This window comes from Chiloscyllium plagiosum, unplaced genomic scaffold (genome assembly GCF_037043375.1).
Source record: "Chiloscyllium plagiosum isolate Xiang-an unplaced genomic scaffold, Cpla_swu_hap1 HiC_scaffold_19, whole genome shotgun sequence".
Taxonomy (NCBI): domain Eukaryota; kingdom Metazoa; phylum Chordata; class Chondrichthyes; order Orectolobiformes; family Hemiscylliidae; genus Chiloscyllium; species Chiloscyllium plagiosum.
In genome coordinates this window covers 66,608,552-66,634,353 of record NW_028270157.1, presented here as the reverse complement: position 1 = coordinate 66,634,353, position 25,802 = coordinate 66,608,552, and the positions used below count along the sequence as shown (strand labels likewise).

The 25,802-nt window shown below is 41.1% G+C and overlaps 1 protein-coding gene across 2 annotated transcripts in view; it reads left to right on the top strand.

Moving 5' to 3' along the window:
• Nucleotides 1-25,802, top strand: part of LOC122559476 (UPF0606 protein KIAA1549) — a 243,007-nt gene that overhangs the window by 195,343 nt on the left and 21,862 nt on the right. The window contains exons 16-18 of one of the 2 annotated variants that reach the window (XM_043708965.2): nt 890-1,195; nt 11,561-11,613; nt 19,352-19,479. In XM_043708965.2, the coding sequence (XP_043564900.2) occupies nt 890-1,195; nt 11,561-11,613; nt 19,352-19,479 (487 nt within the window). The remainder of the gene's footprint in view (nt 1-889; nt 1,196-11,560; nt 11,614-19,351; nt 19,480-25,802) is intronic. The other variant, XM_087997506.1, reaches the window with a different exon arrangement.

Here is a 25,802-nt window from a genome sequence, read left to right as displayed (position 1 = left end):
ATTGCGCTTCTTTATATATCATGTATCGTTTGACTGAAATTTCTGAAATTTTAATTCTGAAATATATACACAGTTAAAATTTAAACTTCGTTAAAACATTTTCATGTGTTGTTGCTTTACTTTTCATTCTTTGACACTGTTAAAGCAATCCTTTGATGTAGGTAGCATTCATGTGTGGTGCCACTTGTGCTTATATATAAGTTGCAAGATGGCCACATGTGCCTTGAATTGGATAATTTGGACCGCTTGTAGTGCATGGAATTGATTGTCTGAGTTCAGACAACTACCCAAAGTGTTGCCCAAGTATGAGGTGATTACCACAGTTTCCAGCCAGACCTGTTGAGGAAGTGCTCTATAAGAATGTAAAGCATTCCATGTCAGAGGAACAGAAGCTGAAATGTAGCTGTATAAATTGTGCACAGATTTTCATGAGCCAGATATCCTGGCTGAGTGCATCTATCTGAACACCAAAAAGTGTGTAGATTGAGTTTGTTTTGCACTTCATGTTGACATGGTTGGAATTTGAAACTTGCTACAAGAGAGATTGCCACTGCAAGGCACCCTGTCAATCTGTGACACAGCTCCAGTTCACTGGCCATTTAATAAATTGCAAAATGCCTAATTAGTGAATTTTGCATAGCACGCTGATTATGAATTTATTACATTCTCTCCTTTACTTGCCTCCTTGCATCTGCAAGCTCATACAAATTAGCTGTAGGACTAAGAAAACATTTCATTTGAATAGAAAATCTAACAGTGGGGGAGACTGAGATATTTCAGGTTAACCCACGACAGAACAATAGGTTGCTTTTTGTCTTCACTACATTGTCTTTCCTTTCATTGCCCCAGCTCCACTGACCTAATCTTGATTTGGTTCTGTGTTTTGCAGTCGGACCCTGATCTGCCTCTGGAGCCTAAACCTCATTCTCCATCACACACACATCCTCCCCCTCCTGCTCCCCCACCATACATCCCACCACAACCATCTATTGAAGAGGCAAGACAGCAGATGTACTCTCTGCTCGATGATGCATTTGCTTTGGCAGCTCCAGGTAGTCCTGGAAAAGTCTTGTCGGCAGTCTGCCTTGGGCAGGCAGCCACCAGCACTCCTATCAGGGGAACCAGAGTATCAGCTAACAACCACTGGACTCCAGTGTATGAACAACCCCAGAGTTTCAGCTATTCATATGCCACGGTATGTAACATGTAAAGCATTTCACACAGTATGCTCATACATTTGTAAACATTTCCATTATGGCAGATAATACAGAAATCTCATGAGCTTAAAATGTTTTTTCTTGCCTCATTTTCCAGAATTTTGTCCTCCCAAATCTAAGCATATCTAGCTTAATAAAATATAGCCAGTCTTGTTTAAGTTGGAGCAATTTGAGTAAGATTCCAGTTGGGTAGGTTTTATGTTGGAGAAGCCTATTTCTGTCAGAAACTGGATTGAGGTTGCCCAAACTCATTTCAAGTGGAGACTTGAATTTTATTATTCAGATGGAGTTCAATCTCAGATTCCAGAACTGAAGGACCAATATCTGAATGCATCACTCAGCCCCTGATTCACATTGTATTTTCAACTGATGTGGAATTCTTGTTACAAATCACTGATCGCATTTGTGACATTTTTCAAGAGTATTAAAACCACACTGAGTACACAATGCATAGTATTCATTTTTCTATCCTTTATTCAACTGTACATTTTCACTAACTCAACTGAATTTTCTGTCTCTGCTGGAACAAGAGAAGTTCTTACAGTAGTTTGCGTATGCTACTACAGTACAGACATGTAATATGATCCAAGTTTCCATTCACCAATTAATGTGGCTTCTGATCACTTTTTCCATCAGCTTCTGACCAAGTCCAGTGGTCTTCATTCGAAAACTCATTTCTTTCCATCTTTTTTGAAACTAATACTTGGAGTATGTTTAGGATACAGCCAGGGCATTATATGCAGCAAGTATGGGGTCAAGTCATTCATGTGGATGGTGCTGATGTTGCTTTGAAGCAGAATGTCACAGACCCATCATAGAGGTTGTACAGCATAGAAAGGGGTGTGTCAGACCTTCGTGTGTGCGCTGGTCATCAAACATCCTTCTATTCTTATCACGGTTTTCAGCACTCAGCCTTTACCTTTGTATGCTATGTCATTTCAAGTGCCAATCTAAATAGTTCTTAAATGTCTTGAGGGTTCATGTCTCTATCTCTTGGGTGGAGAGTTCCACATACCCACAAACCACTGGGTGGAAGACGTTTACCTAAAATTCCCTCTAAACCTCCTGCTCCTTACTTTAAAATTGTGCCCCCTGGTTATTGACTCCTCTACTAAGGGGAAATGTTTCTCTCTATCTGCTCTGTCCAAGCCTGCACAAAACTTTGTACGCCTCTTCAACTTCTTGCTCTGAGGAAGGTAACGCAAGCCTATTTATTCTCTCTATAGCTGAGTTGCTCCAGCTCAGGTTACGTCCTTGTGAATCTCCTCTGCACCCTCATGCAGTCACATCCTTGTCTTGTTAGTCCTCTCAAAATGCATCACCTCAGGATTAAATTCCATTTGCCACTGTTTGAGCTATCTGACTAGCTAATCTGCATCATCCAAAATCTAAATCTATCTTTCTCATGACTACCAAACATTCAGTTTTCATGTCATCTATGAACTTGGTGATCATACCTCCTTTATTCATGTCTAGATCATTGATGTATGCAACAAACAGCAAGTGACCCAGCACCTAAACATGTGGTACACTTCTAGGCACAGGTTTCCAGTCATAAAAATACCCTTTTGACCATCACCAGCTACTTCTGTCACTAAACCAGTTTTGGATTAAATTTGCCAAAATGCCCTAAATCCCACGGTCTCTTCATTTCTTAACCAGTCTGTCATGTGAGACCTTGTCAAAAGACTTACTGAAATCCATGTGGACTACATAAAGTGCACAACCCTCAACTACGCATCTAGTCACCTCCATGGCAAATTCAAATTTGTGAGATGTGATCTCCCTTTTACAAAGCCTGCTGACTATCCTTAATGTGGAGAAAATGAAGATGCAGTAAGGTTATAATCAACTAGGAGAAAGTGAGGATGCTGGAGGGTTTTAACCAACTAGAAGAAAGTGAGGAAGCAATAAGGTTATAATCAACTACAAGAAAATAAGGATGCAATAAGGTTATAATCAACTAAGAGAAAGTGAGGACCAGTAAGATTATAATCAACTAGAAGAATGTGAGGACCAGTAAGGTTATAATCCCCCGGGGTCCTCATCTTCCACTCCACTAACCTGCGGATACGTTACATCATCCTCCGTCATTTCCGCCACCTATGAACAGACCTCACCACTAGAGATATATTGCCCTCCCCACCCCTATCTGTGTTTTGGAGAGATCATTCCACTCTTGTCAGGTCCATGCCCCCCACCAACCCACCCTCCACTCCCAACACCTTTTCCTGCACCCATACCACCCCCTCATCTCCGTCCAAGACCCCAAAGGAACCTTCCATATCTGACAGAAATTTACCTGTACTTCCACCTGTCATCTGCTGTATCCATTGCACCCGATATGGCCCCCCTGTTCATTGGGGAGACAGGACGCTAACTTGTGGTTCATTTCAGAGAACATCTATGGGATATCCACACTAACCAACCCCACTGATCTGTGGCTGAATACTTTAACTCCCCTCCCACTCTGTCCAGGATCTGCAAGTCCTGGGCCACCTCCGTCGCCAAACTCTAGCTACCTAACGCCTGGAGGAAGAACACCTTGTCTTCCATCTTGGGACCCTCTAACCACATGGGATCAATGTGGATGTCATTATTTCCCCATTTTCTCCTCCCCCACCTATCCCAGTCCCAACCTTCCAACTTGGCACCACTCTTTTAAATGGCCCTATGTGTCCATATTCCTTCCCACCTATCTGCTCCACCCTCCTCTCTGACCTATCACTTTCACCCCCATCTTCATGTACTTAATGCATTCCCAGCTGCCTCGCACCCCCCCCCCCCCATTTATCTCTCCGTCCTCTTCACCCACACAGCCTGATTCCTGATGAAGGGCTTATGTCCAAAGCGTCGATTCTCCTGCACCTCGGATGCTGCCTGACCGGCTATCCTTTTCCAGCACCACACAGCTTTTCTCAGACTATCCTTAATAAATCCTTGTCCATATATGTGGAGATTAATTCTGCCTGTCAGAAGTTTTTCCAATAGTTTCCCTATCAGGTTCATTGACATGTATTTTCGTGGTTTACCCCATCACTCTTATTCAATAACAGTACCACGTTAGCTGTCTTCCAGTCCTCTGGTACCTCCTGTGACCAGGGAGGGTTTAACAACTAAAGTCAGAGTCACTGCACTCATCTAAGAATCATAAAACTTGGACTTCATGTTCTAGCTTGCCCCACAAGAAGAAGCATCCTCTCTATATCTACTTTTGTCAATAACCTTTAGCATCTTATATACTTCATTTAGATCTCCTCACATTCTTCTCATCCCAAGAGAATATAAGCCTAGACTGCTCAATCACTCTTCATTAGACAAACCAGGGCAGCCCAGTGACCTAGTGATTAGCACTGCTGCCTCACAGCGCCAGGGACAGGTTTGATTCCACCCTCAAGCAACTGACTGTGTGGAGTTTTCACGTTCTCCCTGTGTCTGCATGAGTTTCCTCAGAATGCTCCAGTTTCCTCCCAAAGTCCAGAGATGTGCAGGTTAGGTGGATTGGCCACAGGAAGTGCAGAATTACAAGGATAGTGTTTGGAGGGGGTGGTGTCTGGGTAGGATGCTCTTGAGAAGGTTTCACTGGGCCAAATGGCCAGCTTCCACACAGTAGGGATTCTATTATTCTAATCCCTCATCTCTAGAATCACTCCAGTTAACCTCTTCTGAACTTCCTCCAATGCAACTACACCCCTCCTCAAGTCAGGGGACCAGAATTGCATACTTAGGTGTGGTCTTCCTAGTGCCTTGCACAGTTGCAGCAACACTTTTCTACTTGTAAACTCTATTCCTTTAGCAATAAATGCCAAAATCCCATTTGCCTTCCTTAAGGGAGTTAAACACTTTAAAGCCTGCTAAAACTGCTAATACCTCTTCCCTCCCAATGCTAATTTGTTCAAGTATATTACAGTCCCCCTCCCTGATTTCCAGACCTACATCATCATCCTTTATTGTGAATACAGCTTCAAAATATTCATTTAAAACCTCAGCAATGTCATCGGTTCCACAAATAGATGGCTACTTTGGTCCCTAATGGGTCCTGCTTTTTCCCTGGTTATTGTCCTGAATATGCATATAAAACATCTTTTAGATCTTCTATAATGTTACCTGCAAATGTTTTTACAGGTCTCCTCTTTGCTGTCCTAATTTAGCTTTGAGCAGACCCCTGCACTCTCTGTACTCCTCTATCTGCTGTTTTGAATCCTCAGTATAGCTTCCTTTTTCTCTTATCCAACTCTGGAAATACCTTGAGCTCCAGAGTTCTCTGCATTTGTTGGTCCCACCTTCCACATTTTGGAGAATATGTTGATCCTGCACACACACTATTATCCTTTTGAATATCTCCCATTGTTCTAATGTGGACTTTCCTGAAACAATCTGCTTCCAGTCTACTTTTGCTCGGTACTGTCTTTATTAAAATTGACCATCCCCCAATTTTCCAGCCCATCTTTCTCCTTATCCATTATTCCATAAAGTCTTATTGAATTATTAGCATCAAGGCCACGATCATCATAACCAACTCTGCTGAGCTGGCCACATGCTTAGGTTGCCTCACTTCTGACTACCAAGCACATTTCCTTTGCCCAGCTCAAGGAAGGCATTCAAATGAGAGGAGGACAAAGGAAGCATTTCAGAAATTCTCTGACGGTTTACTTCAAGAAATGCAAAAAGGTGTCACTGTATGGGCCTCATTCAGTATGTCACTCAGTCAGAAAAAACTGACTTGGAGGAAACTGCTGTATGAAGGGACAGAATTCTTTGAGAACACCCAGTGAAATTAAGTACGGAAAAGGAACAGGAGAAAGGAATGTCAATGATCTGAAGGCCAAAGCGCATTTCCACCTCTCAGAAATATCTGCCAAAGGTATGATCAGAAATACAGCTCCAGGATGAGCTCATCAGCCCACAGGAAACCACTGAACTGATGAACACTGACACACAATTTCCTAGGTGGACAATCATACTTATTTTGATTCAGCTCATTCTTTTTATTTATTCTCTTTATTCTTTTGTGGATTGTGAACTTCACTGGCAAGAGCATTTGCTGTCCATCCCTAATTTCCCTAATTGCTCTTTAAGTAGCTTGCTAGGCCACCTAAAAATCAGTCACATTTCCTTGGATCTGGAGTCATATGCGGATCAGACCAGGTAAGGGTGCTGATTTTGTTCCCTAAAGTGAACCAGAAGGGTTTCTACAATGATTGATGATTTACTAGCAGCATTACTAAGACTAACTGTTGGGCCAGATGGCCTGTTTCCACACTGTAGAGATCGTATGAAACTTTGTATTCCATGTTAATTAATTGAGTTTGAATGCCCCCAGCTTGTGTTGTGGAATCTGAACTTGTATCTCTAAAGAATGAGTCTGATCATTTTTGTATAGTCATTATGGTGTTGTCTTACTAGGACATTCCATAAGAGCATAAGAAATTGGAGCCACAGTAATTATCTAACCACACAAACCTGCTCTGTCATTAAGTGTAATTGTGATGATCTTATAGAACATAGAACAGTACAGTCCTTGATGTTGTGCCGACCTTTTATCCTACTCTAAGATCAAACTAACCGGCATGCCCTTCACTTTACTATCATCCATGTGCCTATTCAAGAGTTGCTTAAATGTCCCGAATGTATCTGACTCTACTACCACTGCTGGCAGTGCATTTCACGTGCCCACCACACTCTGTGTAAAGAACTGACATCTGACATCTCGCTTAGACCTTCCTCCAATCGCCTTAAAATTATGCCCCCTAGTGATAGGCATTTCTGCCCTGGGAATAAGTCTCTGATTATTCACTCTATCAATGCCTCTCATCATCTTGTGCACCTCTATCAAGTTGCGTCTCACCCTTCTTCGCTCCAATGAGAAAAGCCCTAGCTCCCTCAACCTTTCTTCATAAGACCTGCCCTCCAGTCCAGGCAGCATCCTGATAAATCTCCTCTGCACCCTCTCTAAAACTTCCACATCTTTCCTATAATGAGGTGACCAGAACTGAACACTGTTCCAAGTGTGATCTAACCAGGGCTCTATAGAGCTGCAAAATAACATTGCAGCTCTTAAACTCAATCCCCTGCTAATGAAAGCCAACACACCATACGCCTTCTTAATAACCCTGTCAACTTGGGTGGCAACTTTGAGGGATCTATGGACATGGACTCCAAAATCCACACTGCTAAGAATCCTGCCTTTAACCTTGTATTCTGCCTTCAAATTCAACCTTCCAAAGTTAATCACTTCACGCTTTTCCAGGTTGAACTCCAGTCAGCCCAGTTCTGCAACCTGTCAATATCTCATTGCAACCTACAACAGCCCTCCACACTATCCACAACTCCACCAACCTTCATGTCATTGGCAAACTTACTAACCCATCCTTCCATTTCATCATTCGAGTCATTTATAAAAATCAGAATGATCAGTGCTCCCAGAGCAGATCCCTGCGGAGCACCAACACTGGTCACCAAGCTCCAGGCTGAATATTTTCCATCTACTACCACCCTCTTCTTTGGGCCAGCCAATTCTGTATCCAGACAGCCAAATTTCTCTGTAGCCCATGAATGAACCTACCATGGGGAACCTTATCAAACACCCTGCCAAGATCCAAATACATCACATCTGCTCTACCTTCATCTCAATCAAACTACGTTTTTCCATAAATCCTGTCTCTCAGAATCATCACCAATAATTTGCCCACCACAGACATTAGCCTGACTGGTCTGTAATTCCCAGGATTATCCTTATTCCCTTTCTTGAACAAAGGAATAATGTTTGCCACCCTCCAATCATCTGGCTCTACTCCAGCAGACAGTGAGTGTGCAAATTTCATTGCCAAAAGCGCAGCAATCTCTCCCCTTGCTTCCTGGAGTAACCTTGGGTATATATGATCTGGCCTGGGGACTTACCTATCCTCATGTTTTTCAAATTTTTCAGCACATCCTCCTCCTTAACATCAAACTGTTTGAGCATATCAGCCTATTTCATGCTGTCCTCACAAACAACAATGTCCCTCTCTCTAATGAATACTGAAGCAAAATATTCATTAAGGACCTCCCCTACCTCTTCTGACTCCAGTCACAAGTTCCCTCCACTATCCCTGATCGACCCAACCCTCACTCTGGCCATCCTCTTGTTCCTCACGTAAGTGTAGAATGCCTTAGGGTTTTCCTCAATCCTACCCGCTAAAAGCTTTCTCATGCCCCCTTCTAGCTTTTGTAAGTCCATTCTTCAGTTCCTTCATGGCTACCTTGTAACCTTCTGGAGCCCTGTCTGATCCTTGTCTCTTCAACCTTAAGTAGGCCTCCTCCGTCGTCTTGACTGGAAAACTCCCAATAAAGTGACTGCTCCTTTCCTGTTTCTGACTTGCACCCATACTGACTCTGTAAACAAACCCTCCTCGATAACATCCCTTTCTGTGATACAATCCCTGATTAGTAATGTGCTGGCCCATTGCTGTTGTTATCTATATCAATGATTTGGTTGAAAATGTACAAGGCACGATTACTAAATTTGTAGATTACATTAAAATAAGAGGTATCGTAAACAGTGAGGAAAGTTATCTGAAATTAGCAGCAGGACCTTGATGAGCTGCGGAAGTGGGCCAAGAAATAGCAAATGGAGTTTAACATAGATAAGTGTGATGTCTTGCATTTTGAAAAGTCAAATCAAAGTCGGAATTTTATGGTGAATGGTAGGGCCTTAAGAAGTGTAATGGAACAGACGGACCTTTGAGTTCAGGTGCACGATTCTCTGAAAGTGGAGTCACAGATAAACAGGGCAGTGAATAAGGTATTTGCACATTGGCCTTCATCAGTCAGGGCATTGAATATAGACCAAAAGAGAAAATGCTGGAAAATCTCAGCAGGTCCGGCAGCATCTGTAAGGAGAGAAAAGAGCTGACGTTTCGAGTCTAACTGACCCTTTGTCAAAGCTTTGACCTGCTGAGATTTTCCAGCATTTTCTCTTTTGGTTTCAGATTCCAGCATCCACAGTAATTTGCTTTTATCATTGAGTATAGACATTGAGAAGCTATGTTGCAGTTGTACAGGATGTTGATGAGACCACATTTGGATTATTGTGTTCATTTTTGGTCACCTTGCTATAGGAAGGATGCAATTAAACTGGAAAGAGTGCAGGAGGACTTTACAAGGATGTTGCCAGGACTCAACAGTCTGAGTTATAGGGAGAGGTTGGACAAGCTAGAACTTTTTTCTTTTGAGTGTAGGAGACTGATAGGAGATCTTATAGAAATGTATAAAATCATAAGAGACATGGAAAGGGTGAATGCATTCAGTCTTTTTCCCAGGGTTGGGGAATAGAGGACTAAGGGAAAGTATAAAAGGGAACCTGAGGGGCAACGTTTTTAACACAGAGGGTGGTATATATATGTAATGAGCTGCTTGTGGAAGTGATTGAGGTGGATACATTGATAACATTTAAAAGGCATTTGCACAAATACATGGATAGGAAAGGTTTAGAAGGGTATGGGTAAGTGCATGGAAATGGGATTAGTGTTGATGGATATTTTGATCAGCATGGACCGGTTTGGGCCAAAGGGCGTGTCTCGTGCTGTAGGACTCTATGACTCTGTGACTATTCTCAGCTATGGAAACATCCACAACTGTTCGAAATCAGGAGTCCAAAGAGTGAAGAAATTTCTCATAATCAAATTTTTAAATGTCTCCATATTCAGAGTCTGTGTCTGTCCTGTAGTCAATTCTGCAGAGAAGGAAAACAATCTATACTTATCCAGTCAAGACCCTTCAGATTATTGTTCTTCTGAACATCACAATTACTAAGATTAGCTTTTAATTCCTGATGGAATTAATTGACTGCATTTAAATTCCACCAGCTGTCTGAAGCTCAATGCCATCCAGGACAAAGCAGCCCACTTGATTGATACTCCTTGCACCACCTTTAATATTAATTCCTTTCATCACTAATGTATGGTAAGAGCATTCTGTGCAATATACAAGATGCACTGTCGTAACTCACCAAATTACCTTGGACATCACCCTTCAAATCTATCTCTGACCGAGAATAACAAGGGCAGCAGACATATGAGAAAACCACCATCTGTATGTTCCCCTCCAAGCCACAATTCATCCTGACTTGGAACTAAAATTCCATTCCTTTGCTCTCATATGGTCACACTCCACTTGTAACAGTGCTGTAGGTGTACCAAATGGACTCCACCTGTTCAAGAAAGCAGCTCATCGCCACCTTCTCAAGATCAATTAGGAATAAGCAACAAGTGTTTTCCTTGCCGGTGATGTTCTCACTCCATGATGAATAATAAATAACAATTAGAAATAGTAGATGTCTTTGCATTGATCCTTCCAACAAATTGATCACAGCCTGCTAGCCTGACAATGACCAGTTTATCCCACTTTGTTTCCTGTTAGTTAACCAAACCTCCATTCTTCCTTCTACATTACCTCCAACTGTATTGTGGCAGCTTATTGAATATCTTTTTTGAAATCCAAACAGGTCACATATCTATATCCAAATATCTATAACTATATCCGTTTGCATACCTTACTATTTACATTCTCAAAAAAACTGTAATAAGTCGTCAAATATGATTTTGCTTTCTCAAAACCATTTTGGATTTGTCTGTTCATAGCTGATTTCTAAATGTATAGTTAAAACTTCCACAGTAAGAGATTCCAGCACTTCCCTGATGACTGATATCAAGATAACTGGTCTGTGGTTCAGTTTTCTCTCTTGCATGGCAGCGCAGCATCTACAATCCAATGAGCCCATTCTCGAATCAAAGAAAGTTTGGAAAATTACAATTATCGCTAAAGTTACCTTTTTTAGAACCACAGGACATTTTGCAATCTCTGCATAGCCATTTTCCAGGCTCCAGATTAGCTGGATAATGGATTGGTCGAGGCAGGGAATGCATCGTCTTTAAACTCGATCGTGAAGTGATAGTCATAAACCATAATATAACTGTCCCCTTGTTCCAATTTGTCTGCAACTCACATTAATGCCTGTTGACATCTAGTTAATATTTAGTAGTCATTTTTTTGTTGAAGTAAAAGCTTGTTTGCAACAAGTATCCAAAGACAATGTGCATATCTGAATGATCATCACAGTTAACGAGGCAGAAGACAGTGAGAAGTTGATGACAATGTAAAATGGTTAGGGTGAAAAACCATTGGTTTAAACGTGGGAGGGAAGGCATGTTAATCACAGTTGAATTTCATATGTCATTCATTTGCTTGAATCTAGTATCTACTCTTTGCTTTTGAGATTTATAACTCAATTCAAAAATTAAAGGTTGGAGGTTACTGTGTGTGAACACTTCGTTATAATCCTGATCTTTTTGCTGCTTCCCCAGAGATATGAAGAGACAGGAATGAACTCCTCTTCTGGAGCAGGTCACCTGCACAAGTAAGAAATTAACCAATGCTATTTCACATCTGTGATATCACTTTAGGCTCATTGATACTGAAAATAAATTTGTTTTTCCTGTGCAACACTGCAATCTTAAATAAATTGTTGTAATTCTTGTACTTGAGACAGTGAGAGATATTAAAGCTGAAATATAACTGATTACAAAATATTTAGTTAAACAAAAGGCACAATGCTAGTTTGGAGTTTGGTAAGAGAAATAATTACGTATCTTTCTTTTGGGACCTCAAATTTTTATGTGCAAAGTTGGTTTAATGTGCTAACACATTCTCTAATCTCCTGAGAAATTCTTATTTGATGAATCACCGGAATCCACTTTCTTATGAAGGCTACACATTCTGTAATTTTGAAATTGCCCAGCTTTGTAAGCTGTTATTGAAAATCCGATCCAAGATGGATCATTAAAGGCTTTTCACGGATGTAGGGGAATCTTTTACTGCAAATCTTTATTCTTTGAAGATTTGATTATCGTAGTCTGTGATCACTGTCACTGACATTCCTCATTCTTTGTTCCAATCAGTTCTGATGGTGATAAACTACATTACGTTGGGATGGACCAGTAATTTAACAATTACTGTATGTCAGCACTTCTCTTCAAAAGAAAACTTAACTGCTCCCATACTTGGCTGCAAAGAAACCGAAAGACTCATTTGCAAACTCTGGTTTATTGTTTGAAAAAGCCTCATCAGGGATCCCATGTGTAGTGAATATTTCATGCAAGATGCTGACAGTTGCATCTCAATGGTGCATAACTTTTTTTCTCTTCTTTCCACTGTGAAAATAGTTGACAACAGTAACAGTAAATGAAATATAAATGAGTCTGATCCCACTGTTGCCGCGCTCAGGTGGAGCAAGTGATCTGTATAAGCAGCTCTTGCAGGTCAGAGGCCTGTGAATGGCACAGGTTTCACAGTCAGCTAGGAAATTCTCAATCTCTTAGAGATCCCTAGCCACCACACCAGGAACCAATCCCTGGCTTTGCTCGGCAATTTCAAGTGCTCCTAACCTATAGGTGTCTTTCCTATTTTTTCCCACAGTGATGCTGTGACAATCAGCCTTTAATCAAATACTAGTGAGTCATCTACAGTTGTGAAATACTGTCATTACTCAAAGTGAGCCTTTAACGCAAACCCATTTGGGCTTTGGTCTGGGCAACATTTGACACAATACCAAAAGATGGCAACATAGTTTCAATCTTTTTTACGTCCATTTCGACCTTGCAGTCACCTGTTGCTCCCCTTCACATGGTTCATCTCATGGGTAAAACTCATACGGTAAAGTCAGAATGTTTGTACCTCTTGAGACATCTTTGCCAATTATTTCTCATCTATTCAGGTGGCCTACATATATGGACTGACTCTACGAGCACTTTCCAAGTATATAGTCAAATATCCATGTTACCGAGAGAGGTCCCTTCTCTATGACTGCATATTGTGTCACCAAGTCTGACAATGCCTTGAAGACATCAGTTTTCAACACCTATCAGTTTTCTCCTGAAAGAGCAATATACCTAATCTTGTAGTTGAATCACCTGTAGCTGTATTGGTTGGAAAGGATGACTGTGTTGGGCTAAGACATCTGTGGACATCAGCATCCTTGATCTTTTAGAAAACGTCTTCTTATGGGCTCCAGCACCATCCCACCATACACTTCAGTTGTTGGCTCAAGTGAGATAAGTTGTCATTGCCAAGTGAGGCAAAAATTTTAACCAGCCGGTGTATATTGCCTGGGAATCTGTTTGGATCATGAGCCCTCTTTAGAGTTGGAAACTGCTTAAAAACCTTTGTTTTCCAAGGGCCTGCCAATATTCCATAAATATTAACAATGTGTCCCGAGAAATGAATGGTTTCTTTGGGCGTTTCACTTTTGCTGTTGAGTATCAGATCTTTGGCCTGTGTGCAGTTTAGAACTGCATGGACCCTCTCTTTATACTATCTATCAATATGTTACTAATGTGGCATACGGCACCTCTTTAATCATGTAAAATATTGAATATCGTAGGCTGGCAATCCCAGATGACAGTCTGTTAAAGCAACATCTGCCAAATGGAGTTGCAAAGGTAGCATGCAGTTTTGATTGTACATCTCCTGGCACCTGCTAGAACCCACTATTGGCATCAATTTGGCAGAAACTCTGCTTTTACACACTTTTGCTAAACTCTCAACAAGTGTTGACATAGGGGAGATTTCACTCATTACTGCTTTGTTAAACTGTGTGAGGTCTAAAAAAATTCTGATGTACCCATTGGGTTTCGGTACAGTAACTATGCACAAGCATTACTTGAGTGGTTTCCCCATCCATTATTCCTCAAGTTGCTGTATTAATATTTGTATTAATAGGTATATAATGGCTTAGTATCTTTCTTTAATGAGACACTGTATTCAGCATCTGTTTCCTGTGATCAATTTAAGCTTACTGCTTCTTTTACTCTTCTGCTGTCCAACTTCTTCAACATTTTGAAGACTGAGGTAAAACACTTGTCCTTGCTGTGGAGTGAGTATTCTTGAGTACGAAGTGTGTATACATTCTCAAATATCTCTCACCTCTTGTGTTGCAGATTTGCTTACAACAAATATGAGATCTTTTCCTCCTAGACTTTGTGGTTTCACAGTTGAAGGCTGTAACCTTTTTCTCCACTTATAGTATGTAATCTGTTAATGTAATGACATTCATCCTAGCATCAAGCTAAAATTAATGTGATTTTCATTGATATAAAACACTTCGTGCTAAAATGAATTGGTTAGAATTTCGCCTATGAATGCATTGGATATCTCTTCTGTTGTGGGTTGCTCCACATCATTAACATCCTTGTGTGGATAGCTATTTAACTTTCTGCCAATTTGTTCCTGTCTACTTTGCACGTCATCAAGAAATGACTACTCTTTTACAGATGAGTTTTTTTTTAACTGCTAGGCACTGCTTGTGTCCATTAGTTTTCGTAACTCCACAGTGCTGGTACTGATTCTTGGCATCTGCTGTCCAGCCTAATCTTTGGGTTGACATGTCAAGTATGTCTTTGGAGTTTTTATACTATGTAAATGCTGGATTCTGCAGATCTCTTGCAAAAATTTTGTTATTCTCCTCTTAGGATGACATGTGTTTCTTCCAGACCTCCTGCACTCACCATCTGAATGGCTTTCTCCAAAGTAAAGGCCATTTTGGATTTGGTGCTTGGCAACGAGCCAGGACAGGTGTCAGATCTCGAAGTGGGAGAGCACTTTGGTGACAGTGATCACAACTGCCTCGCATTTAGCATAGCCTTTGAGAGTGAAAGGAGCAGTTACCGAGGGAAGATATTTAATTGGGAAAAAGGAAATTATGATGCTATCGGACAGGAGTTGGGAAGTTCAGACTGAGAGCAATTGTTCCACAGAAAGGGCACAGCAGACATGTGGAGACTGTTTAAGGAGCAGTTGTTGCGAGTGATTCACGAATTTGTTCCTCTGAGACAGATAAGAAGGGGTAAGATAAAGGAACCTTGGATGACGAGAACAGAGGAACTTCTCGTCAAAAGGAAGAAGGCAGCTTACGTAAGGTGGAGGAAGCAAGGATCAGCACAGCTTTAGAGGATTACAGGCTTGCTGGAAAGGAGCTCAGAAATGGACTGAGGAGGGGGCACGAAAAAGGTTAGTAAAGAAGGATTAGGGAGAACCCAAAGGCGTTTTACTCATACGTGAGGAATAAGAGAATGATCATGGAGAAGGCAGGGCTGATCAGGGATAGCGTAGGGAACTTGTGTGTGGAGTCTGAGCAGATAGGGGAAGCCCTAAATGAGTTTTTTGCTTCGGTTTTCACCAAGGAAAGGGAACTTGTTGTAAATGAAAACTTTGAGGAGCTGGGCTACAGTCTTGACCAGATCAAGATTGATGAAGTTGATGTGCTGGGAATTTTGAAAAATATTAAGATTGATAAGTCCCCAGGGTCAGACCAGATTTATCCTAGGCTGCTCCGGGAAGTGAGAAAGGAGCTTGCTGAGCCGCTAGCGAGGATATTTGCCTCCTCAGTCTCCACGGGAGTCATACCGTAGGATTGGAAAAAGGCAAATGTTGTTCCTTTTTTCAAGCAGGTTAATAGGGAAATCCCTGGCAATTACAGACCAGTCAGTCTTGTGTCTGTGGTCAGCAAAGTTTTGGAAAGAATTCTGAGGGATAGGATTTATGACTATTTGGCAAAGCATCGTGTGATTAAACGCAGTCAACATGGCTTTGTGAGGGGCAGATCAAATCTTATTGAGTTCTTTGAAGAGGTGACAAGACAGGTCGACGAAGGTCGAGCAGTGGATGTGATGTATATGGACCTCAGCAAGGCATTTGATAAGATTCCCCATGGTAGGTTCATTCATAACATCAGGAAGTATGGGATACAAGGAGATTTGGCTAGGAGAAAATGAGGACTGCAGATGCTGGAAACCAGAGTTGAAAAGTGTGGTGCTGGAAAAACACAGCAGGCCAGGCAGCATCCGAGGAGCAGGAGAATCGACGTTTCGGGCATAAGCCCTTCTTCAGGAATGAGGCTGGTGTGTCAAGCGGGCTGAGATAAAAGATAGGGGGGAGGGAATCTGGGGGAGGGGTGCTGGGAATACGATAGGTGTAAGAAGGTGAGAGTGAGGGTGATAGGCCGGAGAGGGGGTGGGTGCAGAGAGGTCGGGAAGAAGATTGCAGGTCAAGAGGGCTGTGCTGAATCCGGGGGTTGGGACTGAGATAAGGTGGGGAGAGGGGAAATGAGGAAGCTGGAGAAATCTACATGCATCCCGTGTGGTTGGAGGGTTCCTAAGTGGAAGATGAGGTGTTCTTCCTCCAGGCGCGTGTGGCCAGGGTCTGGTGATGGAGGAGGCCAAGGACCTGCATGTCTATGGCGGAGTGGGAGGGGGAGTTAAAGTGTTCAGCCACGGGGCGGTTGGGTTGGTTGGCGTGGGTGACCCAGAGGTGTTCCCTGAAACGTTCCGCAAGTAGACAGCCTGTCTCCCCAACGTAGAGGAGACCACATCGGGTCCAGCGGATAGAGTAAATGATGTGTGTGGAGGTGCAGATGAATTTGCGACGGATATGGAAGGATCCATTGGGGCCTTGGGGGGAGCTGTGGGTGCAAGTTTTGCATGCGGCGGAGGTGAAGGAATTGGGAATATGGGATGGCGTTTTTACAGGGGGCAGGGTGAGAGGAGGTGTAATCTAGGTAGCTGTGGGAGTCGGTCGGTTTGTAGTAAATGTCTGTATTGAGTCGGTCGCCCGAGATTTGGCTATCTGGATTCAGAATTGGCTGGTTGACAGAAGGTTAGTGGTTGTAGATGGAAAGTATTCTGCCTGGAGGTCAGTGTTGTTTGGGATCCCGCAGGGCTCTGTTCTTGGGCCTCTGCTCTTTATAGTTTTTATAAATGACTTGGATGAGGAGGTTGAGGGGTGGGTTAGCAAATTTGCAGATGACACAAAGGCTGGAGGTGTCATCGATAGTATAGAGGGCTACTGCAGGCTGCAGCATGACATAAACAGGATGCAGAGCTGGGCTGAGAAATGGCAGATGGAGTTCAACCTGGAAAAATGCGAAGTGATGCATTTTGGAAGGTCGAGCGCGAATACTGAATATAGGATTAAAGACAGGATTCTTGGCAGTGTGGAGAAACGGAGGGATCTGGGTGTGCAAGTACATAGATCCCTCAAAGTTGCCACCCAAGTGGATAGGGTTGTTAAGAAAGCATATGGTGATTTGGCTTTCATTAACAGGGGGATCGAGTTTAAGAGCTGTGAGGTTTTGCTACAGCTCTACAAGTCCCTGGTGAGACCACACTTGGAGTATTGTGTCCAGTTCTGGTCATCCTAATATAGGAAAGATACAGAGGCTTTGGATTGCAATGAAGGTTTACCAAGATGCTGCCTGGACTGGAGGGTATGCCTTATGTAGAAAGGTTGAATAAGCTTGGACTTGTCTCTCTGGAGAGAAGGAGGAAGAGAGGAGATCTAATTGAGGTATACAAGATAATGAGTGGAATAGATAGAATCAATAGCTAGAGACTTTTCCCCAGGGCAGGTTTGACTGATACGAGGAGTCATAGTTTGAAGATATTAGGAGGAAGATATAAAGGAGACTTCAGGGGTAGGTTCTTTACGCAGAGAGTTGTGAATGCATGGAATGCGTTGCCAGCTGTGATGGTGGAATCAGAGTCATTTGGGACATTTAAGTGACTGCTGGACATGCACATGGATAGCAATGAGTTGAGGGGTATGCAGGTTAAGTTACTATATTTCACATTAGGATTAAACCTCGGCACAACATCGTGGGCCAAAGGGCCTGTTCTGTGCTGTATTTTCTTTCTAAGTTCCATGTTCTAAAATCATCTTTGGACTATAATATATCTGATGTTGATGCATAAGTAATTTCAACAATAATTCAACCTCTTTTGAATCACTTATGTATGGATTCCCCTGAATACTGAACCCTTCTGTTAAATCTGGCTCTTAAATAGTAGAAGTTTGAATAAGAGTCATACCGTACTTGAAACATTAACTGTACTTCTCTCTCCATAGATATTGTCAGACCTACTGAGTCTCTCCAGTACTTTCTGTTTCCATTTCTACAAATTGGGTTCTTTCTGATAAAGATTTGTTATGATAACCACTTTTTGTTTCCACCTGCTTTTACATTGTTTTGCTTCAATTAACTTGCTGAGGATTTCATAAACATGAATCATGTCTAGCTGTGCCTATTTACCTAGGAATGTTGTGCTATATCATGCTTATATACAAGCTCCAGGTATCTGTTTTAGAAAGCCCATGTGTATGCAGATTGTGAGTGAAGAAGGTTAGCAGAAGCAACTAAATGTATGTCACTTTAGGTCATCAATTAGATCCTGCCTTCTGATCACACCAATATAAACATAGACAAAATAGGCAGAACATGTGCTCAGTTAGTAGATGTCTCTGCAGCAACCGTGAATGCAGTAACAATGTAAATACAGTGACTTTGCAGTTATTATTTGAAAAATGTTGCTGGTTTTGAATATGAATCCATTGTGAGTAGATCTATGACACCTCCCTGGGTATTTGTTCCTGATGGACACTCCAACAGTAAGGATAGAAGTCTGTTAGGAACCTAAGGCAGAGTTTAACTGAAAAGTGTCTGAACAGCACCAGGCCATCTAAGGTATTTACAATTTGTTCAACTTCAATGAACAGAGTACATTTTTGAACGCAGATACTTCTACATTCATTGCTTACAAGCTCATTTCTATTCCAAGCCACATGTTGTATGCATAATTTCCTGATTGCAAGGCAAGCATTGCATGCAAAGTAGCAGAGCAATGACCAATTCAGCCAAGGAGTTTAACACTGCGTTAAGTGTGGCTGTACTTTTAGATTTTAATACCTGGTGTACTCTCCCTCAGGCTCATGAAAATGATGTTGAAGTGGAATGTTCTAAATTTTTCTGAATATTTTATGGCTTCCGATCTCTCACGTCTGTTTCAAATTCAATGGCTCCATGCACTAGAGGCATAGTTTTGAACAACAAAGCAAATGGTTGTTCAGCCCGGAGTTTGAAAATATTTTAATTTATTAATTGAACTCCAGTTTTCTTATATTCAAGCAAAACCCCAATGCACTGTGAGTAGTTTTGTTGAAACAGTCTTTATAATATAAATTATAAACCCTTCAGAATGTCTTTAAGAATTTTACTTGTAGCATTGCTGAAACTCTTTTAAAATTGATTCTTGAATTCTTTTGTCCAGCCATAGCACTGGATATATGCAGCCAGGACAGGAGATTAAGCAGGAGCAGTCCCATCAGGAACCAGTATATTCAAACAGGCCTATATATGCTGAGGAACTCAAGACAAGATCTTCGGGACACAATCCAGGTACAATGGGTTGATGGCTTTCGAAGCAAATCTATCTCAGTCATTTGCAATTATCTGTTTCCATAGTTCTTGGCCCATTCATATTCGTGAGTTACTTGCAAGTAATTCTTCTACAACTAATCTGCATCATCTTCTCAAGCAGTATGATGGTCCCTTTTGAAAGTCAGCATTGTTGAGGAGATAGAGTGACTGCCATTGACTAAGTATAGCATTAAGGAGCCCAAGCAAAACTACAGTCAATGGGAATCAGCAGGACAAAAATCTACTGGTTAAAGCCATATCTGTCTCAAAAGAACATGGTTATGGTCGTTAGAGATGATTCTAGCTCCAAGACACCTTTGCAGGAGTAGCTCAAGGTAGTGTCTTAAGCTCAACCATCTTTAGCTGCTTCATCAATGATCTTCCCTTAATCATAAAGTCAGAAGTGGGAATATTTGATGATTATTGAACAATCCTCAACACCATTCATGTCTCCTCAGATACTGAAGCAGTTCAAACATAGCAAGACTTGGACAATGTCTAGGTTTGGGCTGACACATGAAACTAACATTCCCACCACATAATGCCAAGCATTTATCATCTCCAACAGGAAAGAATCTAACCATTGTCCATCAACATTCAATGACATTATCATCATTATATACCTCACCATCAAAATCTTGGACTTTATCATTGACCAGAAACTGAAATACACATGATGGCTGCAAGAGCAGGTTTGAGGCTAGGATACCTGCAGCAAAGTTCAGTCTTGACTCCCTTCAACCTGTCCACCATCTACAAGGTGTAAGTTAGGAGTGTGATGAAATATTCTCCACTCTCCTTGATGAGTGTAGCTGAAGCAAAGCAATAAACTCGACACCATCCAGGACAAAGCATCTGGATGCAATCACTCCCTCCACCGTTGGCACTAACAGCAATTTGTACCATTAGCACAATTTAGTGCAGCAACTCATCAATGTTCCTTCAAGATTCCCTTCCAAAACTGCAATCACTACTATCTAGAAGAACAAGACCAGCAGATAAACTGGAACACCTGCAACCCCTTTTGCCATTTGCCATCCTGACTTAGGTATGTGTTGGTCTTCCTTCGGTATTGCTGGGTCAAAATCCTGGAACTTCTCCCCACCTTGTTGGTGTACATGCACCAAATGGATTGAGGCAGTTCAAGGAGATAGCTTTCCACACAACCTCAATGGGCAAATAGAGATGAAAAAGAAATGCTTGCTAGCCAGTGAAGTCCACATCCCTTGAATAAATTTTTAAAAAGCAAAGATAATTCAATGGAAATAATGCATGCTGAGTAAGTGAGCAAGTAAATGATGGATGGAATATAATGTGGAGGGTGTTTAGTACAGTCAAAGTATTGGAGGTGTTGAAAATTCCTTAAATTGAGAGAGATTGACAAGTGTTAATGTCTGAAGTGCCTAATTTCCATCTTCATTCTTCATTGAAAGCAGATGTGCAGCACATAATCAGAAGGACAAATGGTATGTTGGCCTTTATCATAAGAGGACTGGGATGGATGGGTGGGGAGAGGGATTGTGCCGAGAGCATGGAGATATTGGGGGCAGAACATGTGAAATGCTGATAGATATCAAGATTCAGAAGAATTTGGATGCCTTTTTGCTGTACACTAGCACAGAACATCAGTATGCAGGTAACGTCAAGCAATTAACAAGGCAATTAACAATAATTGCTTTGTTAAACTTCTTTGTGGAATATAGGGTACATTTGTACATAATGTTGGGTACATAAGAGTAAGGAATATTTGGAGGTTTTAGTGAGGCAACATCTGGAGCACAAAGCAGTTTGAAATGCTTTTTTCCTGAGGAAGCATATCTTGCTTTTAGAAGAGGTGCAATGAGGTTACTAGCTAGTGGTGAGAGGAGAGATTGAGTAGGACATGTTCTGTCATACTGAACTAGAATATAGAATAAAATGAGCCAATTTAGATGAATCTTATAAAATAATTTGAGGACTTGACAGTAGCCAATGCTGAAAGTTTGTTTTCCCTTGTTGAAGTTTCCAAAACTAGGATCAAAATCTCAGGATTCGGGGTCGGTAATTTAGGACTTGGGAGAAATTTATTCACTGAAGATTGTAAACTTTTAGAATTTTCTACCTGAGTACCATGGGATACTAAGTTATTGAGTATATTGAAGCTGACAAAATTAGATTATTGACCACTGAGGAAATTGGGAATCTTGGGGATTGTGGAGTCTGGACTTCTCGTGATTTTCATAGAATCATAGAATCCCTACAGTTGGAACAAGCCATTCACCCAAATAGGTCAACACCGACCCTCTGAAGAGCATCCCACCCAATATGCCATCCAAAACTCTCAAAAAAATCATATCTTAATTTTTCCTTATCCAAGGAGAACAACCCCAGCTTCTCTAATCTATATATTTAACAAAATCCCTGGAATCATTCTTTCAAATCTTTTATGCATCCTTTCTAAAGTCTAAACATCCTTCCTAAATTATGATGCCTAGTATTGGACATAATATTCCAGTTAGAGGCCAAGGCAGCATTTAAGATTCTTCATGAACTTCTTGACATGAATCTTCCACATTGCCCATTTCCGCCGAATAAATATGCTAAATAAACATTATTGTCAGGTTGGGATAAACTTTGCAGGCAACACAAATGTTACCAGCATTGCTGCTGGCAGAAGATCTATACCTATATCTTTATCATAAAGTCTAAGATTATGTGTGTCTTTTAACTGTTTTCTCAACCTGTCCTGCTGCAACTTGCGTACATATGTTTCCAAATACCTCTGTACTATTTCATATTGATTCACTCCATTCTTTCTACCAAAATGTGTCACTTCGTATTTCTCTGAACAAAATTTGATATGTCACATGGCTGCCAATACCACCAGCCTGCCTGTCACCTTGATGTATATTACAATCCTCGTGTCACAATTTTTTCAAATTTTGTTTCATCTACACATTTTGAAATTGTGTGCTGTGCACTCAAATAAATGTCATCAAGTCAAGTGTATCTTTATCATGTATCCTTGGGAAATATATATACCAACAACAACAGCATTACTTTCATCAATATTTTGTTACCTCATAACCTTTGATTTTCAATTTCAAATTCCTATGTCCTTTATCAATCTTAATAACCACACTGTGTGTTTAAATACGTGCACTTACAAACACAATTCAGACTTATTGCATTCCCTCTTTGTCTTACCCTACTTGAATGCTTACTCATTTTTCTTTGGGAACTGTCCAATCCATTGTGCATCTTGTTTCTACATTATAGTGCTGCATTTTATATTCCAGCCTGTACCTGGTTAATTTAGACATTCCCCCACAGTACTATCAAATTGTTTTATGACATCTTTGGTCACGACTCTGTTTGGGCACATCCTGGCCTGTATAGGTGCCCAGAAATCTAAAGCTCTTCCATCTCTCCAAACGTATGTTTATCTACTCAAACTTCCTATTCCAGTGCTCAATGGCACATGTCATGGAAATTGCTACCTTTCCAGGACCATTTGCTGACCTCATTCCTAGCCATCCAAGATCTGTTTGAAGGGCCTTACCCATCTTTCTCCCTCATGTTGTTGATAGTGATATTTTAGATTACCTTTATCTGTTCATCCTCCTCCCCTCAAAATGAGATGCAGATGCTCAATGATGTTACTGACATTGGCATGAATGAGACATCTTACCATCCTGGATTTATATCTGTGGCTACATAACTAACTGTCTATCCCCTAACCACAGACTCCTATGTTGTTAGCTTTAAAGGTTTGTATGTAAAACAATTTCTTATCACTTTGATCTGGTTTCTTGTGAATGTGGGCCCAAATGGCATTGGTTACTAATCTGCTGCTGATACAGAGGGTGCAGGGACATTTGTGTAAGATAAGGGATGTTTCAAGTAGATTTGAGCTGAAATGCATTACCTGTTTGGAATCCAGAAGGGTTTACCATGTGTTTAACTTGATAATGATGGGTGCTCCATTACTAATAACAACCAGGCTTCAAGTCCAAAGTCTTAGGTTTACCAACTTCACATTTTGTTTTAAAATGCTCCTGTGAATTCCTTTGGAATTTCTTATTGTGTTCACTGCTATATAAATAGAGCCTATCATTTGTCCTTTAAAACAGTTCAATATATGAGAGGTATTTTTTCACATCTGAGGCATATGATAAGGTGTTAGGCAACACATCAAATATTTAATTTCTGGAAAATTCAGTATTAAAAAATCATCGGAAGAATTGAAAGTATGTCATCAATGGCTATGGAAAATAACTTGAAGACTTGAATTTGTGAAGGTGCCTTTGAGTGAACTTGTGTTTAATGGATTGAGTCTGAGCAAACTAAGTTTGAGATAAATATTTATAAGTTAGGTACTTGATATTATCTATCCTTGTGTCAACTTAGTGTTTTTACTTAATTTGCAGTGAATATTTGAGAGTTTCAAGGGAGGTACAGAAGGTCTCTCCTCTACATTCTTGAACTCTCAACCTCATCTGGCTTTGCTTATTTTATTTGCATTCCAAGTTTGTTTAACTGTTTAACCACTCATGTTGCTGTGAGGCAGTTACGTTTTTATGTAATAAAAGTTTACAGCACCAGGAACCAGGCATTTGGCTAACAGGTTCATGTTGATGTTTATGTTTCAAGTGAGCCTTTTCCCAAATTAGTTTACTTCACCTTTTCAACATATTGGTCTATTTCCTGCCTCTCATGTACTTATTTAACTCTTTTAAATGCATCAATGCTACCAGCTTCAACTTTTCCATGTGGTAGGGAGTTCTACGTTCTTGGCATTAAAAATTATAGGGAAAGCATTTATTGCACCTGAACAGAACATTGTCAGATTTTATAAAACAAAATAAACACCTGCAGACACTAGAAATCTGAAATGAAAACACAAATTTCTGGATAAGCTCAGCAGGTCTGGCAGCATGATGGGCGGCACGGCTGCCTCACAGCGCCAGAGACGTGGGTTCAATTCCCGACTCAGGCGACTGACTGTGTGGAGTTTGCACATTCTCCCCGTGTCTGCGTGGGTTTCCTCCGGGTGCTCCGGTTTCCTCCCACACTCCAAAGATGTGCAGGTCAGGTGAATTGGCCATGCTAAATTGCCCATAGTGTTAGGTAAAGGGGTAAATGTAGGGTAATAGGTGGGGTTGCGCTTCGGTGGGTCGGTGTGGACTTGTTGGGCCGAAGGGCCTGTTTCCACACTGTAAATAATCTAACCTAATCTAATCTAATCATCTGTGGTGAGAAAGGAGAGTTAAGGCTTTGAGTCCAGTGACCCTTCTTCAGAACTAGTTGTAGCTAGGAAAAGATAGTATATATGCTGAAGACAAAAGTTAGATGGGTGTAAAGGATGGGGATAAGTAGAGATGGAGCCCGGAGGGGCCGAAAGACATTTTGGCAAACAAATGGATAAGGAGAAAAGCTGATCATGGGGACCATAAGTAGCTGAAAATGGGTTGGCTGTGCTGAAAGCACCTCATGTGATGACAAGGTGTAAGGGTGGATAAAGGATATGGAAGAAGGTTCTAAAATTATTGAAAAATAAAGAATTGCAGATGCTGGGAATCAGAAACAAAGTCAGAAATTGCTGGAAAACCCCATTGGGTCTGCCAGCATCTGTGAAATAAAGCATGTTTTGCTTCGAGCCTGATAATTTGACCATTGAATTATATCCAGAATGCAACGCCTGTCACTTGCCTTTAAAATAAGAAAAAGTTAGCCTCTAGGCAACCTTCTTCACATGTTTTGGGGGAACTTGGTCTGGTTTTTAACAAACTGGAGGCTTTTGTCGGGATTAAAATCTCTAATTCCAGGTTCTGTTTGGGATTATTGGACTCAAAGGCAGTGAGGGGTGAGTGTTGCTGTTTTTCATTTCGTGTGTTGAATTTGTGTGTGTTTAAACAGGGTGTGCCTTGTATAATAATGAATCTTTCAGTCTCTAAGAGTTTCCTGAGGGTGGAAGAAATCACTTCTGGTGTTTTACAGAAAGTGAGTAAGGCAACGCCTTCGGAATTGGCAAACAAGTTGAAGCTGGAGTTGCCTGTGTCTGTGAGGAAAGGGGAACTAATTGCAGCAATAGCTCCACATTTACAATTGCCAGGAATGCAATTAGAATCATTGAAAATTGCCAAAATTCAATTGCAAATGAAGCAGCTTCAATTAGAAGCAATGGGAAGGGAAAATGAAAATTATAGAACAGCCCTGGCAGAACAAAAAGGATGACAGAAGGAAATGAAACAGTTTGAATTACAATTAAACACTGTGGGAAAAGCTAAGGAAGGGCTGACCCTACGGGAAGAAAGGGAGAA